Source organism: Piliocolobus tephrosceles, chromosome 4 (genome assembly GCF_002776525.5).
Source record: "Piliocolobus tephrosceles isolate RC106 chromosome 4, ASM277652v3, whole genome shotgun sequence".
Classification (NCBI taxonomy): domain Eukaryota; kingdom Metazoa; phylum Chordata; class Mammalia; order Primates; family Cercopithecidae; genus Piliocolobus; species Piliocolobus tephrosceles.
The window spans coordinates 119,057,099-119,076,587 of record NC_045437.1 but is presented as its reverse complement, the minus strand read 5'-3'; the positions used below and the strand labels follow the sequence as shown (position 1 = coordinate 119,076,587).

The following is a 19,489-nucleotide window of genomic DNA, read 5'->3' as shown; positions in this document are numbered from 1 at the left end:
CTGTTGCGAGGACAGAGGCCCAGGCATGTGCTGGGAAGGGCCGAGAGGGAGTCTCCCCCTTCGGCCTACTTGGGGTTGTCTGGGCCCCAGCTCAGTGGCTTTACCTACTTCTTGCATCTCCCATCCCTGCCCCTCTGCTAGACCCCACTTCCTAATCCCAAGGAGAAGGAAAATGGGGTCAAGCTCCTCCCCCTTGCACAGGTAGGGAAACTGAGGCTCAGAGTGGGGTATGACTTGCTCAAGGTCGCACAGCCTAGGATGGCAATGCCAGAAGGAAACTAGACCTGGTGAGCCCCAGCCCCAGGCATTTTCTCATGCATTTTACAGTGTGGGATGCCTGCAGCCCTGAAGGATGCTGGGAAGTTCAGGTCATAGCTCAAGACCTGGGGAGGGAAGCTCTGCTGCTCCTGCCCCCTTGCAGACACCTCCGATTTCCTTCCACTGTATTTTCGTTTTTCTTTTCTCTTGGGAAAACAGTTTGGTTTTGCAGTTTGTAGGAAAATTAACATTTATTGAGTTTTCTCTCCCTGACCTCTGAGAACAGAGTGCTAAGCTCTTCACAGCATCATTTTGTATAATCCTCACAATAACTATTGAAGATTATACCCCCATTTTACAGGAGAAGAAACTGAGGCCCAGGGTCATACGGTTGGGGCCATGGATTCATACCCAGATTTGTGCACCCTAAAGCTCTCACCTTTCCCCCTCATCAGAAGCGCCTGAAATTGTCCTGATGTCCCCATAACTCCTCACCCGCTGTGGGGCCTGAGCTTTGTGAAGAGATGGAGAAAGCAAGTTTCAGAGCTGCAGTGATGTTTGGCCCTGGGGAGGGAGCTCACAGATGAAATGACAGGGAGTTTGACTTAAGGGGAACAGGGAGGATCAGGGGCTTGTACCCACCGCCATCTCAGCGTTGGTAAATATCCCTGACTCAGTGTTGACCAGGGCTAGGGGGAGGTGGAGGGAAGAATGTGCCTCTCCTTGTTTCTAGAGTTACTAAATTCTTGTTAGATCTTTAAATTTTATGTAAATTCTTCTTTTTTTCCCTCTTGGAAAGGTGGGTATCGTATTTTAATTAGTAGTGGTGTCAAAGGAGGGCTAGATTAATTATTGGAAATCTCAAGTTCCAGATGGTTTTAATTTTCACAGCAGGGCACCAGGGTCTATATTTGTAATTTTTTTTTATTAAAATCATACCTAGTGTATTTTAGGGGCACTGAGGTATACTCTTTGTGGCTCCAAGGTTACTGTACTCAGGAATTTGGGGCTATGATTTTTGTTATGGAGAAGCAAGTCCCTTGTCACTGAAATTAAACTTTTGTGGGTGAGGGAGGGGCAGGGGCTAGGAAGCAAGGGGTCAGGAGAAATAATGCATGAATTGGGAGGGGGGTGGTCACAGGCAAAGAAAGCAGGTGGTATTGGGGAGTCAGGCACAGGGGTTTAAGACCAGAGAGGACAGAGAGCTAAGAGAGGGCGCGTGGCCTACCCAAAGTCACACAGCAGCCTACTGGGGAGAAAAATGTGGGCTGGCAGAGGGAGAGGAAAATTCGATTTGGATACAGCACACCTAATCAAGGGACAGTCACTCTTTGCCTGCTTGATGTCCTTGTTTAGGCAGGGCTTTGGGGGATCCGCTCTGGACCCCTCATCCTGAGGGAGGCTCTGTGGAGCATGGATGGTGTAGCATGGGGTCTCCCACCCTGGGGGGATCGCAGGGGGAATTGGGTCCTGATTGGAATTTCTGGGCTCCTGGGAGTTAATTACCCTTCAGCTTTGGTGACCTCCATGGAGGGCAGTGGAATATCCTGCGTACCCTTTTCCAGGGCACTCGCACCTCACTCCCTGTGCCCTTCCTGCTATGAAGAGCCAGGGTAAAGGTGCCAGGGGGCACTAGTAGGGGCTCCAGACGTTTGCTCTGCAGGAAGGGGCCATAGACCTAACTTTTGGAGGAAATAGCTTGACGTCCTGAAAGGCGGGGGAGGTGTGCATGCACATGCCTGCATCTGTGTCTGTCTGTCCCCTTGGTCCCCTTAGCTACTTCTCTGTGGTTATTTGTATGGCATCTGTCCTGATTTGGGGAGTGGGGTTATTTTTATGATCGTCTGTCTTGCTTTGGGTTTGGGGGATGGAGTTATTTGCACTGCCGCCTGTCCTGCTTGGGATAATGGCCTTTTTGTATGGCTGTCTGTCCTGCTTTGGGAAATGGGTTTTTTGCACGGCTCTTTGTCCTGTTTGGTGCAGTAGAGTTGAGGGGCTAGGGAAGGTGGGTGATGATGGGGAGAAGGGCACACTGGTGTTTAGCCACAAGGGGCAGAACTCCCTTCTGGCTGGAGCCATCTGGATCCCAAGTGGAGCCAAGAGAGGCTAGAGGGAAGGGAACAGGTGATAGGCAGCTTCCATCTCCCTGCCTGAGAGGCGGGGACTGCTGCTTCTCTTCTCTGTGATTATTTAGGCATCTGTCCTGTGGGACTTGTTAGGCCTCCCCATGCCTGATTTTGGGGGAGTAGGGGACCAAAGATAGGATCAGGGACCATGTCACTGAGCCTTTAGACCAAGCCACTGCCCCTGGTAATAAAATGTGTCTTGTTCTCCTTCTGCCTTTCGAAGCCCAGCTCCTAGTGGAGACAGACACCTTCGGTAGTCAAGTCCGGATCAAGGGCAAGGAGACGGAATTCTACCTGTGCATGAACCGCAAAGGCAAGCTGGTGGGGAAGGTGAGTGATGGTTTGGGATTCCTGGGAACTTGGGCTTCCCCTCTGGCAGCTCTGGGAGCTGGAACAATGTGTCTGTGGCACTGTCAGCCCCAAATGGAAAACAGGCCGTGTGTGTGTGTGTGTGTGTGTGTGTGTGTGTGAGAGAGAGAGAGAGAGAGAGAGACTGTAATCTCTTTCTTTCACCCCACCCCATCCCCCACTTCTCTTCCCTGGGCACTTGAGCTCACCAGGCTGAGGTATCCATGGCTATGATGCACACAGGGCCCTGGTCTCTCCTGCTGGGTGTGGAGCTCTGGCTTGCTTGGTAGTGGGAGGATCCTTGAGGAGCTCTGGGGCACCCCGGCTACCTATCCCTGACTCTGGGAGCAAGGAACCGGCAGGCCAAGGGCTGTGACTGCAGCGATCATTTTAACAATTGCCAGGAGCTTACAGCACCGTCCTGCAGCAGTGGCCTCTGGAACCTGGCTGCCTTGTCAGCGCTGGGCCTCATGGTTCTAGCATTTCAGGAAGATTTTATTACTTTGAAACTGGCAAGAGAGCTGCACGTAACAAATTAGGGCGGAGGCAGGGGAGGGTGCAGGTCGGGGGGACCCTCAGGTTGGGGAGACCCACGTGTGTGGAGATCTCAGTCTCCAGTGATGCTGCTTCTCAGCACCCCTGTTCGTTTCCTGGATGCGCTTGTTTGCAGAAGTCAAGAACTGGCTTCCTCTGGGTGTTCCAATGGAAGGTGTTATCCACAGGAGCTCTATGGTAGGGTCAGGTTTTCTGTCCTCTTCTCTCTTCAGGGACTGACTCCCATATCCAGCTTGTGTAACTAGGATTGAGGGGGTTCTGCCTGGATAGGTGGAGTGGAGTGGGGTGGAGGGTAGGCCTGGATTCCAAGGGGGATGGGCTTGTGCTTGGGGGCAATGCCCTGGCTGATGATTTGCGGTTCATTACATCTTGTTGGGGATGGGGGAGATGACTTCAGTCTTGCTGAAGCTATGTTTTTGATTTTTTGAATTCCCCAAGTCTTATCCCTCCCCCTTCCCCCATACCCAAGAGGCTAGGGAGGATGTAACAGGCCAGGAACCCCAGTCAGGGCATTGTCGCATTATTTTGTTAATAATTACAGTCATAATAGCCTCCGCTAATTGAGCACCGACTTTCTGCCTGGCACTGAACTGAAACGCTTCCAGTGAATCCCAGGAGGCTGCCACCGCTACCATCCCCATTCCACAGATGAGGAAGCTGAGGCTCGGCCACGCCCGGGCACTTGTCCCAGGTCCCACACTAGAGCTCGGCGGGATTCAAAGCCTGGTTTGGAAGGAAAGGATTCCAGCCGCACTGCCCACACCAACTGAGGCTTCTCAAACAGCAAAATAATAGTAATCCGCAGAGCGCGGCTCCGGGATGCCGAGGAGTGGTTTTAATTAGTGATTCACTTTCCGCTGTTGCAAGGCCGGCCGGCCGGCCGGCCGGCCGGCGAGGGGGGTCGGGGCCGGGGCCGCGGACTGGGGCGCGGGCGCCGGGTCCCCCTGGCCTGGCCGGTCCCCCTGGCCTGGCCGGTCGTTTCCTGTGGCGGCGCGGCCCAGCCCCGCGTCAGGCGCTTTGTTCTCCTGCCCGCCTGGGCCGCCTCCCAGGCCCAACCTGCTTTGAGTTTTCGGCTCGTTTTTCTTTCTCCCCCAGGAGGGGCCAGCGGCACCAGCCAGTGCCCGTGCCCACGCCGCGGCCCGCCCTCGCCGTCTGCGCGCGGTTCCCGGCATCCTGACCCCAGGAGGGCCGCGCGGGGGTCAAAAGAGCAGCCCCGTCCCCTCGGGCCGCCCCCCCACCCCGCCGCCGGCCGCCTCCCGCCCGCGGGCTAGCCGCTGAGTCACCGCTTCCACAGGAGCCGGCTCCGATTTCCTGCCCCCTCGCCCTCTCTCCCGTCATTAATATTGGTGACGGTTCAGCTGGCGCGGCGCGCCCTGGCGCAGCGGAGGGAGGCCCGGCCCCGGCCCCCGGAGCCTCCCCCGCTCCCGCCCCGGCCTCCACGCCCGCCCCCATCCCTTGCCAGCCTCCTGTCTTCTGGGCCCACCCGGGGGACTTGAGGACGCCCCCAAATCCACCTGTCCAGGCTTGACCTCTGTCCCGCCCAGCGCCCCCTCACTCTCTGGCCCCGGAGGTGGGAATCTGGCTCCTGGGCTGCGGTCCTCGCCACAGCCTCCCTGCCCGGTCGGGCCTCAGGTCCTGGGAGTCCCCTCCTGTCCTAACTCCTGCCATGGCCTCTGTTCTGGCCTCCTACCATCCCGGAAATCTTTGCCCCAGCCGCCTGGTGTGTGGCTTCTGCACCTCCAGGCCTTTCCCCACTTCCCATCTTCGGCTTTCTACAGCACACGTGGCCTTGGAGGGCAGCACATGGCCTGCCCTCCACCCCCACCCAGCTCCAAACCCATCCATGGGTCCTCCCACCTTGCTGTGGGACGCCGAAGGCCCTGGGGAGCCTCCCCGGCACATGGATTCCTTATGCTCCAGATGCGTGGCACTGAGCACCACTGCTCCATGGACGGGGTCTTTGGGCCCTCTGCCGGGCCTGCCCTTCCCTCTGTCCACTTGCCCTGAGTCCTGGCTGGTCATTCCTGGACCCCTCTGTCAGCCCACCCACCCCGGAGCCCCACAGGCCCTCGCGCAGCCCCGTGTTGCCTGTCTGCTGACCTGGGTTATCACTGTTTGTCTTCGTGCCTGCATCCTCTGTCACACTGGGAGCTCCCTGAGGGCCGATTCTGCATCCATTCATTTGAGATCTGTGTACCTGCCCAAAGGGCTCTGGGGGCACCAAAGAATTAAAAACATGTTTCCTGCTGTCTGTAGGTTGACTCTTAAGCTACAGCCTGAATTATCCACATCAACCCAAGGGAGTCTAAGCCCCCTGGACTTACTGAGCCTCAGCGTCCTCATCTGTAAAATGGGAGTGATAATCCGGGCACTTAGTAGGCAAGTAGGCACTTGCTAAGTGTTAGTCCCTTTCCCTTTGGAGCTGGGTCACAAGGTCACTTCTTCACCTGTGGGAGTGCCTGGTCTCAGCTCCAGTGTCGACTCCGTTGGAGTGGCTCAATGGGACAGCTTCCTTGGACCATCTGTGTGCCAACCCTGCACATCTCTGGCCACAGCAAGGGTCCCTGCATCAAGCCCTTGACAGAGCTTTCCAGAGGTTGCAGGCCCTTGCTGGAGTTACTCTTTCTGCTGCATTGTACTAATCAGATGCCAAAGCTCTGTCCCAGCCCCTGCATGCTCAGGCGGCCCCCCTTCTCCTTGCTACCCCTCTGGAACCCATGTCACCTGGCCCAGGAGATGGCGCTTCCTTTCATTTTGTAAGCAGTGGTTGAGTATCTAGCATGATGTGCTAGGCATTTTTTTCCCCCATCTCTGGAGATGCAACCCAGGTTGTATTTTTCTCATCTGCCACCACCTGTTGCGATCACTGATGAGTCCTTTTCGGGGCAACATAGAGCCACAGACCTTTTCAGGTCAGGGGAGTGCTCTGCCCACCAGCACACCTTCGTTAAGATGATTTTGGTTGCAAATGGCTGAAACTTAATCTAAAATGCCTTAAGCAAAAAGGGAATATGGGGCTTATATAGCAAACAACAACAACAACAACAAACTGCAGTCCAGGGGGTAGTTCTAGTTTCAGGTAAGATTGGATCTAGGGGCCAGTGGAGGTCATCAGGATTCCATCTTCAGATCAAATCGAAGGACTAGGGCTCCAGTTTGGGAAGCGAGAGGTTGGAGGTGGTAGTAGGAAAAAGATCAAGTTCTGCTACATCATCAGGGTTCTGGGATGGAATATTCAGTTACTCTCTACATACTGATGCTTCTGCCTTGCCTGAACTAATTGTGTCAGAGTTTCGGGGGGCGGGGCCCAAGCATAGGTGTTTTTGGAATCTCTGCTGTGGTGAGCAGGGTCATAGAGGTAGCCAGGGGCAGAGGCAAGTGTCAAGCCCAGTGTAGGGTGCTATTAGGTGCTTATCCATTTTTGCCTGAGGTCGTGGAGGGGAACTTGTGATCATCATAGCCAAAGGGCTGGTTGCCAAGATTTGTGAATTTCAGCCAAAGCCATTCAACCCTTTGAAGTGAACCCAGGCATGCACTGAGCCCGTGTGTCTGGCACTGGGTAGCTCCTTATACATCCAAAACCTCGCTTTGTGCCAATGGTGGCTATGTAGGCCTGGGGGAGGTGAGATGTTTTGATGGGCAGCACCTGCTCCTCCCCATCCTTTCCCCTTGCGGACCTCTCTGGAACTGGGCAGAGGAGAAGTGAGCTGCAGTGGCTAGGGCAAGTTCAAATCCCAGCTCTGCCACTTACAAGCTCCATGACCTTGGGCAAACCAATTTGCTTCTGAGCTCTGCTTTCTTCTACCAAGCAGAGTCGAAGAAGAGGATGAAATGCAGTAATGGAAGTAGCAATGTTTGGCCTGTAGTTGGCAATCAATAAATGGTTAATGAATGAGTAGGGAGACCAAGGGGGCTAGACAATTTCTAGGGCTCAGCTTGCTTTGTCTCCCTAATCAGTGTGTCCCAGGAGGGACCTCTCATAGCTTATGATTGTCTCTGGGACATTGACAACAGATCCGGGAGGAAGAGTCTGTTTTCTTCAGGAGGAAACCCCTTTCATGTATCATCCCACCGTTTCCATCCTCATGAAAATGCGTTCAACCCCAAATGCTTGGGGCACCTCTGTCTTGAGCTAAGGCCTGTGCTCAGCAACAAGAGAACCCAGAAGCAGCCCTGACCTCAGCAGGCACTTGGGCTAATGCAGAGGCCAGCAGATATGGAATTTCTCTGTTGGGGTGTGGGGAGAAGGAATAGGGTTCAGAAGATGGAGTATGTGAGCCCAGTAAGACTTGACACTTGAATGGAGTCTTGAATGAGGAAGAGGAATTGCCCAGGGAGATAAAGGGCAGTCCTGGAAGGCTTCCCATAGGAGGCAGTTTTTGAGCTGAGCCTGGAGAGATGAAAGCCATTTTCCAGGCAGTGGCAGGTATTCTAGGATGGGGAAACATCATAGTGTAGCCTTTAGTCTGTTTGCTCCTACTCTTTGGTTGAGACCAGGCGAAGAACCTGGATTCAGGTTGGACAGGCAGCATCCAGAATTTTCCATGGGGTACCCAGAGCCCAGGGACTACTCCTCTCCACCTGCCTTGCACGCTTACCCTGGCTTTCCTCACAATAGATCTTTGCTGCTCACGCCACCCATAGTGTCCTCTGGGTCCCACGTTTGTGTCCCAGGCCTGCCCCTGCCTGTTCTGCAGCCTCCTCGAAAGATCTCATCCTCCAGAGAGTGTTTTCTTACCCTGCCTGTCCCTTTCTGCAGAGTTCAGCACTTTGTCTGGAGGGCCCAAGCTTGCCCTCTGCTCAAAGGTGAACGTTCCTGGAAGCTCCAGCCTGTTTTCCACTTCAAACAAAAGGCTGGAACTTGCACCTCAGTCTCCACACACAGCCAGACCGCTGGGCTTCCAGCTTGGCTGGGCATCCGTCCGTAACGAGGAGTGGGCCCGGCCTAAATTTGGAGATGTTAGTTGGAAACTCGAGTGCTGCTAATTCAGGCCTTCCAACTTTGTGTGTTTCCCACTCTTCCCCATCGAGCAATTCGGCTGTCTCAGAGCGGAGACTAAAACCCTGCCTCCCCACCACCCCCTGTCCAGATCAGATCCAAGAGAGCCGGTCAGGAACAACTGCCCTTCAGGAATAATCTAGCAAGCTACTACTGTGTGTCAGATTCATTTATAAGCATCACTCCTACAGTGTCTCTGTGATGCAGAAGTCATTGTTCCCATTAGGTAGATGAGGAATTTGAGGTTTACAGAGTGGGACTGACTGGCCTGAGGTTACACAAGGGAAGTGTTAGAGGTCATTTGTTTTCTGACTCCAGATCTAGTGCTCCTTGCCCAGCATACCCAGACTCCCAAGGGATTTCACACATCGGCCCAGGAGCCTGAGAGCCCACAACTGATGGCACAGTTTGGACTTTGGCCATGTGAAATCTTTTGTTATTGGAGGCCCCCACCTTACTTCATACCAAGTATTAAAATGCACCACATCCCACATGGCATGTAATTTATATTTAACTAGATCACAGTGGAGCTGAGTTATAGCTGAGTTGCTGATTTAATGTCGGGTTTTATGCAAATCTATCAGGACTCATTTCTGTTGTACGCGATAGAACACAGTATCATCACCTGGTTTAAAGCAAACGAGCCATTATTGGCTCACATAACCGTGAGGTAACTTGAGCTTCAGACATGGCTGGATCTAGAGCCCAAATGATGCCACCTAGAGCCCAAACGATGTGACCAGTATGTAGTTTCTCTCCTTCTCCCCTCCTTGGCTTTGCTTTATCTGTGCTGGCTTCACTGTCAGACAGGATCTGCCCTCATGGTGATAAAGTGGCTGCCTCTGCTTCAGCCTTACAAACTCCTCCAGTTTAAATCCACCTATGTTTGGGGTTGCCTAGAAAAGGTCTCAAGGAACACTCTGATTGGATGGCTTGGGTCACTTGCTCACCTGTGAGCCAATCACTGAGGCCAAAGGGAAAATAGTGTCTGGATATCTTGCTCTGATAGGGATGAGGTGGAGCCCCTGGGCTATGAGGGTGGAGAGTGGGGAAGAAGGAATAGATTTCTTTCTTTTTTTTTTTTTTTTGGAGATGGAGTTTCGCTCTTATTGCCTAGGCTGGAGTGCAATGGCGCAATCTCGGCTCACCGCAACCTCTACCTCCCAGATTCAAGAGATTCTCCTGCCTCAGCCTCCCGAGTAGCTGGGATTACAGGCATGCGCCACCATGCCCAGCTAATTTTTGTATTTTTAGTAGAGACAGGATTTCTTCATGTTGGTCAGGCTGGTCTCAAACTCCCGACCTCAGGTGATCCACCTGCCTCGGCCTCCCAAAGTGCTGGGATTACAGGCGTGAGCCACCGCACCTAGCCAGGAATAGATTTCTGAATGACAGTGGGAGTCTGTTACCTAATTGGAGGGTGGGGGAAAGATGCAGGAGCCAGTAACAAAAGTTTACTCCACACATCCAGGAAGTGAAGGCTCTCTCTCCTGTGCTGCCCCAGCCACAGCCTCCTGCCCATGCCCCTTGTACCTACTGTCTCCTTTCTCGCCTCCTAACAAAGAGTCTTCACTTGGTCAAACTAGAGTCAGGCTCTTGAACCTTCTCTTAGGCCCATCTGTGCACTTCTTTGTAAAATCCAGTTTTAGCAAGAGCCCTGATAAGTCATTTTAGCAAGAACCCCCCACTCTTGATATATGATCAGGGTCCTCATTCCTCCTCCATCACCCAGGTGATGTCTGGTCACCCTGGCCTGTCCTCAGCAAAAACCCTGTTAGGTGGCTTTAGCCAGAATCCCCTGCACCCTCGATGTTTTCTCTTAGTCATTTTCCACTCTGCTCTTTGGTTATAAACCCCCACCTGCCTGTGCTGTATTCAGAGTTGAATTCAATCTCTCTCCCCCTCTGCAAAACCTCCTTACAGTTGTCCCTACAACGATCGCAATGGTCCTGGAAAAAACCTTCCTCACTGTGCTTTAGCGAGCATTGCTGAGTCATTTTTTTTTCTTGAATACTCCCCCTCTCTCCCCTGCAGCCCGATGGCACCAGCAAGGAGTGTGTGTTCATCGAGAAGGTTCTGGAGAACAACTACACGGCCCTGATGTCGGCGAAGTACTCCGGCTGGTACGTGGGCTTCACCAAGAAGGGGCGGCCGCGGAAGGGTCCCAAGACCCGGGAGAACCAGCAGGACGTGCATTTCATGAAGCGCTACCCCAAGGGGCAGCCGGAGCTTCAGAAGCCCTTCAAGTACACGACGGTGACCAAGAGGTCCCGTCGGATCCGGCCCACACACCCCGCCTAGGCCACCCTGCCGCGGCCCCTCAGGTCGCCCTGGCCACACTCACACTCCCAGAGAACTGCATCAGAGGAATATTTTTACATGAAAAATAAGGAAGAAGCTCTATTTTTGTACATTGTGTTTAAAAGAAGACAAAAACTGAACCAAAACTGTTGGGGGGAGGGGTGATAAGGATTTTATTGTTGACTTGAAACCCCCCGATGACAAAAGACTCATGCAAAGGGACTGTAGTCAGCCCACAGGTGCTTGTCTCTCTCTAGGAACAGACAACTCTAAACTCGTCCCCAGAGGAGGACTTGAATGAGGAAACTGACACTTCGAGAAACCAAAGTCCTTTTTCCCAAAGGTTCTGAAAGGAAAAAAAAACAAAAAGAAAAACAAAGAGAAAGTAGTACTCTGCCCACCAACAAACTCCCCCGAATTTTCCCAGTCCTCTATCCCTGCCCCAAACTCCAACAAAAATCGCTCTCTGGTTTGCAGTCATTTATTTATTGTCCGCTGCAAGCTGCCCCGAGACACCGCGCAGGGAAGGCGTGCCCCTGGGAATTCTCCGCGCCTCGACCTCCCGACGACAGACGCCTCGTCCAATCATGGTGACCCTGCCTTGCTCGCAGTTCTGGAGGATGCTGCTATCGACCTTCCGTGACTCACGTGACCTAGTACACCAATGATAAGGGAATATTTTAAAACCAGCTATATTATATATATTATATATATATAAGCTATTTATTTCACCTCTCTGTATATTGCAGTTTCATGAACCAAGTATTACTGCCTCAACAATTAAAAACAACAGACAAATTATTTAAAAAAAACCATGAGGCGAGTGGTGGCTGGTGGCAGGGCGGGCGCAGGGTGGCCTCTGTGTCTCATGCTTTCTGGTCGACCTGTGGTCTTTGCACTGAGAGCTAGGGCCTTGCACATTCATTCATTCATTCATTCATTCTTTGAATTCAACATTACTCTACACCAGACACTGAGAAGGCAGCCTTAGAACAGATGGGAATCCTTGCTTTCAGGAAGATTCCATTCTAATGGGTCATTGATTCAGTGGCTGCCTCGGTCATTTGTTCATATGCATTTACTCATCCTTCTCGTGTGCCAAGGCTCGATTCCAGACCCTGGGGATTTATCAAAGAATGTGGAAAAAAATCCCAGCCCTCAGGGAACTTCACTTCTAGTCATTCATTGATTCATTGCTTCATTCACTCATTTATTGATGGATTCATCCATTCAATATATATTTCTTAGACACTAAGTGCCGGGCACTCTTCTAGGTACTGGAAATTCATCAAAGAATAAAACAGACAAGAAATCATGCCTCTCAGAGCTTGAGTCTAGGGATTAATTGATTGAGTCACTTGTGTCTCCCACATCAGTGTTTTGCCAGGCACAGGCTGAACAAGGGAATATGGTGGGAAGATCTAGGTCAGTTTGGGACCTGGCGTGTCTCTCCTCAAACTCCCATGGGCTGGAGCTTGAGGAATCTGGTGATGTTACCTTCCAAGAACCCATCCTTCAAGGTCTTACTTCCCAGGGCCTGTCCCAGGATGTCAGGGAGAGGCCCGGTTAGTCTCGGGATTGAGGCAGATGGGAGGTTAGTGAGTCCTCTGCCCTGAGGTTTGGGCTGTGTGAGCAGTCAGGCTTAGAGTGGGGGACTGTTTCTGTTTTTTCCCCTCTCCAGGGCCTCCAACCTAAGTGTCTTCGTGGGGGAAACCATATATTCCTGGTGGGGCAGGAGATAGCCTGAGGCAGAAGGCACCTCTGCTGCTGGGGTCCTGTGGCTGTCACCTGCCTCCTTTGAAAACTCCGCCTCCAAGGCTGGTCAGGAGAGGTCCCCATGAGACCCTAAGGAGAGGTGGGGGCAGAGGCAGGGGAAGGGGTAGGAGTGCCTGCCCTGCAGGTTCCTAGTCGGGGTTGGCTTTCCACTTCTTCCAAGCATAGCTCTTGGTCTTGTCTGGCTCTCTGCATCATGAAGCCTTACCCCTTCACCCCGGGCCCTGTCCCGCATGTCTGTGGCTCGCCCTCCTGCCTGTCACAGCACAGTTCTGTAGAGTTTTGTGAAGCACTTTAGCGGCACATCTCATGGTGTTCTCAGGATGCCATTATTATCCCCATTTTATAGATGAGGAGAACTGAGGCTCAATAACATGACGCCACTTCTCCAAGATCACAGAATGAGAAAGCAGAAGTGGGTGGGCCTGTGTCCAAATCTTACCCTCTCCGGGATGGCGATGGCTGCCACTTGGAAAGTGTCTAACATCGTTGGAACCCCTGCTGGGGGCTTCAGTAGGTGCGCTGCCTGGGTATCCATCAGATAACTCTGTGTAGGAGGTGGGTATCCCTGCATGAGAGGTGGGCACCCCTTCTTCCACACTGGACAGAGACTCCAAGAGAGTATCAGCCTGCCCCAGGCCTCACAGTGAACAGGCGACAGCCTGAGACTCTGGCTGATAATCACAGTGATTCACGTTGTCATCGATGGAGCACCTGTTACATGTCAGCTGTGTTCACTCTTCCTGTATCATTTTATTTAATGGAAACAATAATCCTAAGAGATGGGTGTTTGCTAGAAAATTGTGGAGCCAGAAGGCAAGCAGTCATCTGCTCATTCATCCAAAAATATTTATTGACTTTACGCTGTGCCTGACACCATCCCAGGGGCTGGAGATACAGCAGTGAACTGCACAGAGCTCTGGTCCTCATGGGGCTTCCATTCTATTAGGGAAGGTCAATAATAAAACAAATAGATACAAAATATAACGCCAGGGAGTGGCAAATCATAAGAAAAAAATAAAACGTGGTGAGGGCATAGAGGATGCTATTTTAGATGGGGTAGTCAGGGAGGCTTCTGGAGGGGGGATATTTGAGCAGGGAGGAAGCGAGGGAAGCGTGTTTCACAGAGAGTACCACAGCCTGGAGGGCTGTCTCGCGATGAAGAGGGGCCAGAACAGCTGGAGCAGAGTGGGTGGGGTTGAGGGGAGGGGGCAGATCACGATCACAACCTGAGCTTTTACCTGGAGATGAGCAGCCACACATGATGTGCCTTACACCTAAAGGGATTGCTCTGGCTATCGTGTGGAGGAGGCTGGGCAGCACCTAGCCCGGCTGCGCAGCGCCATAGCCTGGGCTCTCACTCTGACCCGACACTGCCTCCTGCCCCTGGCTTTGATGTGCCCCTGCCCCCAGCACAGCCCAGGCCTCTGTCCTGGGTCTGTAGGCTGCTCGCACCTCCTGCACCAAAGACCTTGCCTTTGCTCTATCTCTGGGGGCAGTGGCACCAGAGTTCTTTCCTTGTCCTGCCTTTTAGCATCCCTGACATTGGAAGATGTGGGCCCAGCTTTTGTTTCCTCTAGACAGAACTTTCTGGACATTTCCTGAGCTGTGAGTATGTTGATGATAAGCACAGTGGACTGGGGGCACATTTCCCAGCCACGGATGCTGTCTCCTTAGGCGCGCTTGCTTGAGGCAGGAGGCTGGCGAGGGTTGCCATAGTCCAGCTGGGTAGGAACCCCAGGGATAACAGCTATGACTTGGAACATTTACTGTGTACCAAGCACAATCCTACTGGGCCCACCCCACCGACCTTTGAGGTGGGCATTTTTAACCCCACTTTATAGAGCAGGCTCAGAGAGGTAGAGTCACTTGCTTGAAGTCACACAGCTAATACATAGAGGAGCTGGGGTTTAAACCCAGGCGCTTCTGTCTCTAGAGCTCTAACTTGACCCAAGTCCAGATGCTTGGAGCTCTTGGCATCTGTCCAGGTTCCCGTCTTTTGCCCTTGACCCCCTGATTCTGCCTTGGCATCCATCATTTCCCAACCCACCAGAGGGTGGAGGCAGGCATAGACCACATTCCCAGGTGCCGACGGCAGCCCTTCTCCCACCCTCCACACCCTCCCCAGGATGTTTCTGTCATGGGGACCACAGAGACATGGGACCTGGAGTGCTTCCGTTTGCCTTTGACGTGGCCACTTTGCCAGCTGTGTGACCTTGGGCAAGGCACATCTTTTCTGTGAGTGGTGTCTCTCATCATCCCAGTCGATTCTACCTTGTGGGGCTAATGTAATGCTCCAGAGAGAGCAGAGCAAACACCTGGGGACGATTCCTGCCCCAGAAGAGGGGAGAGGACCCAGGCAGGGGGCTTTATCCTCTCAGGCTTCTCTCTCCATCTCATTGCTTTAGAGAGGAGGGAGCTGAGACCCAGAGAGAGGAAGCAGCTTCCTCCAGGTCCCCCAGTGAGTTAATGACAGAGCCCATTAGATGACCAATTCACAGGAATGATAGTGGGTGGGGTGAGTCGGGGCCCCTTCAGTGGCCAGCCAGGCCCTTCTTCTCATCCTTCCCAAATTTGCAGCAGAGGGCAGTGGGGAGAGGCCCTCACCATCCACCCCGCCAGCCCTGTAATGGTGCAGGAGGTGAGTGAAGACTGAACCTTGCCCTAGCATTCAAGGGGCAGGCAGGCAAGTATGGTGGCAAAGGGCCCCTGAATCTGGGACAGAAGTGGATTTGGGGACAAGGGCACTCTCCCCACCTCCCCAACCCTGTGCGTTGTTTGGACCCAGAGTCCTCTCCCTATGGCCACCCCTTGCCCTCCTGCTTTATACCCCCCTTGATGTGCACACATCCAGCTTCTAGTGCATGGTTCCTGGGGCAGAGGAAGCTCTTTGCTCTCTTTTCTTTTTTTTTTTTTCTTTTTTGAGACAGAGTATCGCTCTGTAGCCCAGGCTGGAGTGCAGTGGCATGATCTTGGCTCACTGCAACCTCTGTTCTCCTGCCTCAGTCTACCGAGTAGCTGGGACTACAGGCACCCGCCACCACACCCAGCTAATTTTTGTATTTTTAGTACAGACGGGGTTTCACCATGTTGGCCAGGATAGCCTCCATCTCTTGACCTTGTGATCTGCCATCCTCGGCCTCCCAAAGTGCTGGGATTCCAGGTGTGAGCCGCCGCGCTTGGCCAGCTCTTGCTCTCTTAGTTGTTACTCTGATCTCATTTGATTGACACAAGAACCTAGCAAGATAGATGTTAGGATGTAAATTTTGGAGATGGGAAAACTGAGGCCCTTAGAGAATGTAATTGGCCCAGGTTCCACGGTAGAAAGTGACTGAGCTGAGATTTGAACCCAGACCTCCCTGTTTCCATTTTCCACCTTCCCAGCGTTCTTCTCTATCCCTGCCTTTGCTGGGGGTGGAGTGTGGGAATAAAGCTCCAAAACTGAGGGCCAGAGAGGCAAGTGGCCCTACCAGGGTGGGTGGGGAGGGCCTTTCCCATGACAAGTGGGAGAGGCTGTGTTTTGGGAGTATACTGCCAGTGCCAGCCAGGTGAGTTGCAGGTGTGGGAAGGCACAGCCCCAGGCTGTCTGCAGGACGTTGAGGGGATGCCCTCCTGCCTGCCTGCCCAGCTGGAGCCTAACAAGGCCAGGCTCGGATGGCCCCGGGCTTGAAAGCCCCATAAATGGGGCAGAACCCTCCCTCCCCAGCAGCAGGATTGGGGCTCCCAAAGAACAATAGTGAATTAGGTGCTAAAGATGTGAAGGCTGCTCCCCGACCATGCAATTAGCTTGCAAGTCTGTTACAAACATTAGGCAGTCGAATTGGGGACCAGATGGCGGCAAGGCTCACCCTTGCTGTCCCAAGACGGCCTGGCTTCCTGGCTGAGGTTTCCAGCTCTGGCAAGGAGGGAAGGCGGCAGGTAGCCCCGGTGTGTGACCCCCTGCAGAGCAAGCAGCCATTAATCAGGCATTCCCTCCTCTCCCTGGGGCAGCTTCACGACCCAATTAGCACTTGCTAGAATTTCTGCCCTGCTCTTCAGTCTCCCAGGCTGACCATGCTGCAGCTGCAGGCCCCGTGTCATCCACCCTCTGGGGTGGGTTGGAGGTACAGCTGATTTAAAAAGACTGTCACAGACCTCAGTCTCTTTCCAGTACCAGCTTGGCGGGGGCCTTCCCCCAATTCTCTCACTTAATTCCCACCACAATCCTCCTGGATACTTATTTTTAATCTGCTTCCTACCGATGAGGAAACTGGCAAACAGAAGGGAGGTCACTTGCTCAAAGCCATCTGTGTGACTCCCCATATCCTGCGCGTGACTATTATGACATGGAACAGCGCCCCACCAATCCCCACACCCAGGAGTTGGTGTGACTCCTGTCTTACATAAGGACGGAAGATCCGAGAGGCAAGGTGACTTGCTCAAAGTCACAGTTATTAAGTGGTGAAGCCATGTCTACCAGGTTCCAGAACCTGCTTCTTCTCCCCTTCTGCACCTTCAAGCCTGTTCCTGTACTATTCAGGATTCTTTTGGCTGCAAGTGATAGAAACACATGAAAACCGACTTAAACCAATAAGGACATTTATTGGCTTATGGAACAGAAAAGTGCACAGTCCTCTGGCTTCAGGCAAAGCTGGATCCAGGTGCTCACTCTCCTCTCCTTGCTTTCTGCTGTGTTGGCTTTATCCTCAGGAAGGTTTTCCCTGTGTTCTAGGCTTATGAATAACTTCAGCAGAAAGAGAACCTATCTTTCCCAGAGGCTCCAGTAAAAGTCCCCGGGTGGACTCTGATTGGCTTAACCCTGTCTCTTGAGTACTCTTACATCAGTCACTGGGATGAGGGAGACAGAATAGTTTAATTGTCCAGGCCTAGGACATGGGCCAGTCCCTGGAGCCGGGCTGGGGAAGGGATAAGCCAATTTTACCCAACTATAAGGTCTGAAAGTGGGAGTGGGTGGCTTCCCCAAGGAATATGGAAGTGTTGTTACCGGAAGAAGGGGTGATCACAAAAGCAAGAGAGGTCTATACCAGAGGTTCTCACTCGAATGTGCATCAGTCCCCAGGAGAGCTCGTGAACACACAGATTGCGGGGGCCCACCCCTACAGTTTCTGCTTAAATATCTAGGATAGACCCGAGAATTTGCATTTCTAGCGAGTTCTCGAGAGATCCTGATGTTGCTGGTCTGGGGCCACATTTTGAGAACCACTGTTCTGCACCCTTCTTTTACACTCCCCAGATATTGTCCTGGAATGCGTTCAGTATTCACTACTAAGGGAGGGTCTTATGATAGCAAGAGAAATATTGGCAGTAGGAGTAACTCATTCAGGGACACAAACTCATGGCTACATTCCATGCTGTCTCTCTCTCTCTGTCTCTCTGACTCTCTCATCCATCCATCCATCAATCTATCTGTCCATCCACCTACCTACCTACCTACCTGCTGACCAACAAAATCATCTCAGAATCACAATGTTTAAGATTTGGAGACAGCATGCTGGGAACAAGGAATGCCTGGAGCATTTTCTTATCCATCCCTTCCTTGCTTTATATCTCTGTAAAGTATTTTGTCCAATTCTAAAGAGAAGAAGTTAAAATGTTTCAAACTTGCTGTCTACTGGTCATTTTTGAGTAAATGGTCCTGTCTTGGAGGGAAGTTTGTGTTTTTTTTTGTTTGTTTGTTTGTTTGTTTTTGACGGATCCTTGCTCTATTGCCCAGGCTGGAGTGCAATGGTGCCATGGTGCAATCTCTGTTCAATGCATCCTCTGCCTCCCAGGTTCAAGCCAGTCCCCCTCCTCGGCTTCTCAAGTAGCTAGGTTCACAGGCGTGCATCAGCACACTCGGCTCATTTTTATATTTTTAGTGCAGGCAGGGTTTTGCCATGTTGGTCAGTCTGGTCTCAAACTCCTGACTTCAGGTGACCTGCTGCCTCAACCTCCCAAAGCGCTGGGATCACAGACGTGAGCCACCGCGCCTAACTGAAGTTTGTGTTTTGTATTTTCTTGAACATTTATTCTGATTTGTGAGAGGAATATTTTCACTTAACTTGTGCAAAAAGACTACTGGCTACTATAAATCCACATTCACTTTTTAAAAACTTGGCTGTAAATCTTATTTTCTCTCACTCATCACTGCTCATATATTCATTCTCAGTGAATATTTATTTGATTTAGATGACCTTGATTGAGTATGAGATGGAGTCTACTAAAATACACAATTTTCAAAATTATTTAAGGGAGTTCATGAGTAAAAAGTGTGAAGAGCCCACTCTAGTCGAATCCATGCTTCGATGGTCTACATGCACACATAGATGCACAGCATCAACCTAGAAAACATTCTCCTGGGCCCTGGGAGCACAGAGGTGCCTCAGCACAGTCCCTTGTGGGTGTGTCAAGAGGTGGCCCTTGGGGAGCTCACAGCTGAGTGCTGGAAACAGGTGGACTTTGAGGCAGCAAGAGAGGAAGGTGGAGAGGCAGAACCTAAAGATTCGGATGCATAGAGGAGGTGATGACTAGCTGGGAAGCGGGTGAGAGCTAGGGGTCAGGAGACTTGGGGAGGCTGAATAGAGCTTTAACTGTAAAGAGAAAGAGGGAAGAGCAGCCCAGGCCGAAGGAACAGCACATGCAGAGGTGGAGAGAAGTAAAGCCGTATGAAGGTTTACAGAAATGTGGCATAACAGGAGCTTGGAGCAAGTGGAGCGATGGGAGCTGGAGGCAGGAAGGGAAGGAGATCAGATGGTCAAGGCTGTTGTGTTCCTAGTTCTCGTTTGTGCACTCACACTCTGATGATCATCCAGATGCTTACAGCTTATACCAACTTGGGCCTCCCCTCTTCCCTCCTTCCTTCCTACTTGCAACATTTTCTTTTTTTCTTTTCTTTTCTTTCTTTCTTTCTTTCTTTCTTTCTTTTTTTTTTTTTTTTTTTTTTTGAGACAGAGTCTTGCTCTGTTGCCCAGGCTGGAGTGCAGTGGTACGATCTTGGCTCACTGCAACCTCCATCTCCTGGGTTCAAGCAATTCTCCTGCCTCAGCCTCCCAAGTAGCTGTGATTACAGGCGTGCACCACCATATCCAGGTCATTTTTGTATTTTTAGTAGAGACAGGGTTTCACCATGTTGGCCAGGCTGGTCTCGAAC

General features: G+C 52.1%; 1 protein-coding gene across 1 annotated transcript in view; it reads left to right on the top strand.

Moving 5' to 3' along the window:
* FGF18 (fibroblast growth factor 18) overlaps positions 1-10,950 on the top strand; it is a 37,290-nt gene extending 26,340 nt beyond the window's left edge. The window contains exons 4-5 of the mRNA XM_023218784.2: positions 2,608-2,714; positions 10,321-10,950. Of these exons, the coding sequence (XP_023074552.1) occupies positions 2,608-2,714; positions 10,321-10,587 (374 nt within the window). The 3' untranslated portion in view covers positions 10,588-10,950. The remainder of the gene's footprint in view (positions 1-2,607; positions 2,715-10,320) is intronic.
* The last annotated feature ends 8,539 nt before the right edge of the window (positions 10,951-19,489 follow it).